The sequence below is a fragment of the Sinocyclocheilus rhinocerous genome, unplaced genomic scaffold (assembly GCF_001515625.1).
Source record: "Sinocyclocheilus rhinocerous isolate Xijiao unplaced genomic scaffold, SAMN03320098_v1.1 scaffold820, whole genome shotgun sequence".
Classification (NCBI taxonomy): domain Eukaryota; kingdom Metazoa; phylum Chordata; class Actinopteri; order Cypriniformes; family Cyprinidae; genus Sinocyclocheilus; species Sinocyclocheilus rhinocerous.
In genome coordinates this window covers 402,276-407,421 of record NW_015670386.1, presented here as the reverse complement: position 1 = coordinate 407,421, position 5,146 = coordinate 402,276, and the positions used below count along the sequence as shown (strand labels likewise).

The 5,146-nt window shown below is 36.4% G+C and overlaps 2 protein-coding genes across 2 annotated transcripts in view; one reads left to right on the top strand and one right to left on the bottom strand.

Annotated features, from left to right (window-relative positions):
• The first annotated feature begins 626 nt into the window (after positions 1 to 626).
• On the top strand, positions 627 to 1,326 carry LOC107734189 (hemoglobin subunit alpha-2-like). The gene is made up of 3 exons (XM_016546067.1): positions 627 to 790; positions 884 to 1,091; positions 1,198 to 1,326. The coding sequence occupies exons 1-3, from the start codon at positions 696 to 698 to the stop codon at positions 1,324 to 1,326; spliced, it is 432 nt and encodes a 143-aa protein (XP_016401553.1). The 5' UTR covers positions 627 to 695.
• A 2,477-nt stretch (positions 1,327 to 3,803) lies between these two features.
• aqp8a.2 (aquaporin 8a, tandem duplicate 2) overlaps positions 3,804 to 5,146 on the bottom strand; it is a 1,814-nt gene continuing 471 nt past the window's right edge. The window contains exons 2-5 of the mRNA XM_016546065.1: positions 4,568 to 4,694; positions 4,258 to 4,472; positions 4,001 to 4,135; positions 3,804 to 3,902 (exon numbers count right to left, since the gene is read on the bottom strand). Coding sequence (XP_016401551.1) covers positions 3,860 to 3,902; positions 4,001 to 4,135; positions 4,258 to 4,472; positions 4,568 to 4,694 — 520 coding nt within the window. The 3' untranslated portion in view covers positions 3,804 to 3,859. The remainder of the gene's footprint in view (positions 3,903 to 4,000; positions 4,136 to 4,257; positions 4,473 to 4,567; positions 4,695 to 5,146) is intronic.

Sequence of the window (5,146 nt, the reverse complement as noted above, 5' to 3'; positions counted from 1 at the left end):
TATTAACCCTTTTATTTTGTTACTTTTTATAACATTTATAGGCCTATATCAGCACGTAAAGTACTAATGCAGTTTTGCAAGAATGAAAGGTGATAAACATATTAAATGTAAAACCAGCGCATACATGAGACGTGCATGAGCATAATGGATTTATATTGCATTCCAATAATTAAAGTCAATTAGCACTTAAAATAAACGGCATTTGGCTGTTTATTAAAAAAAAAAAAATGAATTAATTAAAAGAGCGTAAAATTACAGATATTGGGTGCAGGAAGGCAGCATATAGCCTATGGCCATAACTTATATCTTACATATCTTACATATAGGCCTACTAAGATCTAATTAACTAACGTACTAACTTATTAAATAAATAAATTCATTACTTAGTCAAATCATGTTGTGGGGTTACTTGAACTTAAGATGCGGACATGGTCTGATTAGGATCTGCCCATATCTGTTTCTTGTGACTCAAGTGTGCATGTACGTATCATCATGTTCTCCCTAAAACGAAGAGGGAGGAAAATGGGCATCATGTCAATTTTCAGTGTTAACTGGCAGGAGTTCAATCTGACACGCAATTAGGCTGTATCTTGGGTGTGCCCACTCAACTACAAACGCTTAAAAAGAGGACCAACGTTTAGGTGGGCAAGTCATTTGACCCAAGCACGACTACTCATTTCAGACATCGATTCAAAATGAGTCTCTCTGCTAAAGACAAAGCAACTGTGAAGGCCCTCTGGGCAAAGATCTCCCCAAAGGCTAAAGATATCGGCAATGAGGCGTTGTCCAGGTAAGTCAAATCAGTTTTTTTTTCTATAGACTGTATATTTTGCAGATGTAAGACTGAATAAATCGGCTTTTACATTTCCCCACCATTTTGCAGAATGCTTTATGTCTACCCTCAGACCAAAACCTACTTCTCTCACTGGAGCGACCTGACCCCCGGATCCGCTCCTGTGAGGAAGCATGGAAAGAAGGTCGTCGCTGGAATCGGTTTGGCTGTTGAGAAAATCGACGACCTTTTCGCCGGCCTGCTCACTCTTAGCGAGCTGCATGCCTTTCAGTTGAGAGTGGATCCTGCTAACTTCAGGGTAAATATTGCTGACGCTAATTTATGAATAATTTAGCCATACTTTCATAGTTCTCATTACGAAGTTGTCTTGCTCAAAATGGTGTCTATTAATCTTCATTTAACAGATCCTGTCCCACAACATTCTTATGGTGTGTGCCATGCTCTTCCCTGATGACTTCACACCTGAAGCCCACCTGGCCATGGACAAGTTTCTTGCAAGAGTGGCCCTGGCTTTGTCTGACAAATATCGTTAACCAGTTTGATATTTGTTAAGCAGTTTGAATGTTGTTTTGTCGATTTGGTCAGCAACATGTCAATAAAATACAAATCTGGAGACACTTATCCTGTGCATTGTTTTCCCTGACACAGAACAAAATCTAAATTAATTTGCAATAAATGCTCATTTAAAACGCGAATCTACATAAATACGGGATCATATGAATTCCGTTATATTTGTGAAACTTTTAAATGATTAAACTTAGATTAGACCAAATTTATAGCAATTAAATGAATACATTTTTTGTTAATCAAGGGTCATTTTAATTTTAAACTTAACTTTGATTTGCGATTTAAAGCTAAGCTGTTGCTTGAAGAAAACATTAAATCATTTTGGCACATCAGGTCATGTGACTCTTATCCATTCTGTTTCAAGGGATGCGATTTCAAGTTTTCCTTTCTCTTTGGAGTGTTACAAGCTGTCAGTAAATCATCATATTAGGATGATTTCTGAGGGGTCGTGTGACTGTTCTGATAAATAATGCTACCTATTAGATTATGCTACCAACACTGTATTTATCCTACTGTAAGGGTAGGTTTAGGGTTGGGGTAGGTGTACATGTTAATAAAGCCTCACACCTTATTAATATCATGCTGGAAGCAAAATCTGATAGGTAGCACTTTTCGCTATCGAATTATGCTAGGCTACCATCTGTTTTAATGGGAGGTAGCAAAATCTGACAGGGTAGCACAAATCGTCAGAACACTGGCTGTTCTGACTCACAGTCTGTAAGTATGTTTACATATATAAAGGATTTGCCACTGGTGATCAAACGCGAGTTTTGAGCAGTGCAGAGTAGCGCTTGTTGTTTGTTGTTTCTCCAATCACAAATGCAGACATGGTTTTATGTTTACGAGGCGCGATGCAACGCAACGCGTAAAAAGACAGTATAAGTCATTATAATCCTAATAATGTCCCCACTGGATGCAACAAATGCCTCGTTTATAATGGGTTTTAATGTTTTTGTCTCGTCGCTCCGGCCGGATAACATTTCCGTCTCACGCTTGAGGTATTCGGCCAATCACAACGCACTGGATAGCTGGCCAATCAGAGCACACCTCGCTTTTCAGACTGATGAGCTTTGTAAAAATCGACGCGTTTCAGAAAGGCGGGGCATAGAGGAAAAACAATAATGTACAGTATGTGGAAAATAATGTGTTTTTTTAACCTTAAAACGCATAAACACATTTCATTACACCAAATACACAAAATAATGTACTTTTAAGCAACATCATATGACCCCTTTAAACTTCTAAAATACTTGTGCACCTTTTTGTACAAAGTAGACTACGGTCCAAGTTTAATAAGAGCTAGGCTATAAGGAGGATATTGCAATAGGTTTAATATATAAAAATGATATAGCCTATTTTTACTTATAGCCTATATGCTTATACTTTTTCATTTTTTATATATAATATATAATATATTATGATAGATATATATATATATATATATAGCCTATAATGCATGATCGCATTAAAATAGTCCGCAATCCGTAAATAAATAAATGAACGTCAACTGAACGAGGTCAACTGACGCGCAAGCAGCTTTGAGTCACGTGAGTCTTGGATAGGGCATTTACGGTCATTCAAAGCTGATATCTTGATTGTGTGAAGAGAAAACGCTTTATCAAGGAGCCACATGCACAAACACCAAGAAAAGGCTACAAACTATTTCACATAAGGTAGGTAACTAACAATATTTTGTCTCGGGAAAAAAATAGTCTAACATTTTACTGAAATAATTAAATAGCCATTGAGCCTTTGTGACAGCTTAACGCTTTATTTTAAGCACCAAGTCTCACTATTAATAAGTAGACAATTATGAGTTTACTGAAGCAAAATCGTAGTTAATAGTTAGTTAGACTAATAGTGAGAATTGCACCTTAAAATAAAGTGTGACTATATTGCAGCGGTGCCCAGTCCTGTTCCTGAAGATCTACCTTCCTGCAAAGTTCACAACACATCTGAACCAACAAATTAAGAGCTTCATGGGAACTTGATAATTACATACAGGTGTGTTTGATCAGGGTTGGAACTCTTTGGATGGGCTCTAAATCTCCAGGAATGGGATTGAGTACCCCAGATATAGTGGTTTAATTGTACAGCAGATTTAATTTGTTTGGTGTCTGCCAAAAAAAAAATAAAAAATCTTGCATTTAGACATTTGTTGGATATGGTTTAAACTTTCTTTCTTTGTTCTATACTGTGGAAAGTCACAATACTTTATAACACACTGATAATATAAATACATGAAATAGAGTAAACTGTAGAGTACAGCCTGAGGCAAAACATACTCTTTTATGTAAAACATTATCAAAACACAATTTACTGACATCTAAAGGAAAAAATGAAAAAGGGTTGGTCATGTTTTATAAAAGTCAAGTACAATAATTCACAGTTTAAATGCAATATATGCTGTTAGGCTGGACATGTGAAATATTCAGACTGTTTAAAAGTAATGAAGTCATCAAGAATTGAGAGGTTTTGGCATGCTGAGGTGCTCCAATATCATTTCAGTATAACTCGTATCTTCTCATCTCCAAGCAGAAGCCTGTTAAAGCAATACAGTAACAGTCTGCTGTAAAAATAATTTCTTGAAATGGAAGTCCTAAACAAGGAATGGCAGATTTGATATCAAGGTAAACTGACCTCACAAGAGCAGCAGCCACCAGACCTCCCCCTATCGGACCGACCCAGTAAACCCAATGATAAGTCCAGTAGTTAGCCATCAACGCAGGTCCAAAAGCTCTTGCAGGATTCAAACAGGTGCCAGAAACGTCTCCTCTTTTAAATAAAACATTTTTTCAGATTTTTTTTTTCAGACAGACAAAAATGATAACAAAGCAGACGTTACATAAACATACATAACATTTCTCACGCTACAAATGCCTGTTATTAAGACTCACCCTGCCAGAACATTGACAATAACTGTGCAGCCCACCATGAAGGGCACCAGGGGGCTTTTGCTCTTTCCATTGACGGCTCCCAGCAGCACTACCATAGTTACTAGACACGTCATGGCCATTTCAGCAAACACAACCTTCCCTAGCTGCTCCTCAGATTTAAGAATAGTAAAGGCTGCTCCGGTAGCATTCACATAATTCTCGTGTGATGTCATAACCTTCAAAATACATTTGTCTGTTGAGTAGTGTTTGGGGTTGTGGGAAATATTCATATTATTTTCTATTTGTGTAATAAGTGCAGTCTTGTTCACACCTTTGACATTGCAGCTCCCAGCACACCTCCGATAAGCTGACTGATAAGGTAGGGAACAGCCATCGTCAGCTGAATTCCACCACATAACCAGATAGCGATGGTGAATGGAGGGTTAAAATGTGATCCGCTGCAGAGAGAGAGAGAGAAAAAACATTCAGGTGAGACATAAACTCATTTGCTTTCAGAAATGGATTCAGAAAAGCACTTTTAGCACTCAAAATTGATTAACAAACCCAAAATTGACAATATAAGAATAGTTTTGAATAACTCAATATAAATGTACTGTAAAGCATCAGCTAAATAACAAACGTATTGAAACGTATGCATCCTTTGTTTATTACACAGTAAATAAATGTAAAAAAATATATAAAAATATAAATAAAAAATATTTTGGCAGATAAATAATTAAAACTTATTTTTAAAAAAGTTAAGCAATATATATATATATATATATATAAATATATACAGTAGTCAACATTTGAAGTGGATCAAAAAAGTTCATTAATATTTGTCCTAAGACAAGAACGCATTTAGGTTTTAGGACAACTTTGATGAAAGGTTTTGATCCACTTCAAATGT

Bases quoted from the DNA above. Each gene is read 5' to 3' on its own strand.
- LOC107734189 (XM_016546067.1), top strand. From the start codon at position 696: ATGAGTCTCTCTGCTAAAGACAAAGCAACTGTGAAGGCCCTCTGGGCA. The intron at 791-883 runs GTAAGTCAAATC...ACCATTTTGCAG, and splicing joins GGCAATGAGGCGTTGTCCAG to AATGCTTTATGTCTACCCTC. The intron at 1,092-1,197 runs GTAAATATTGCT...TTCATTTAACAG, and splicing joins TGGATCCTGCTAACTTCAGG to ATCCTGTCCCACAACATTCT.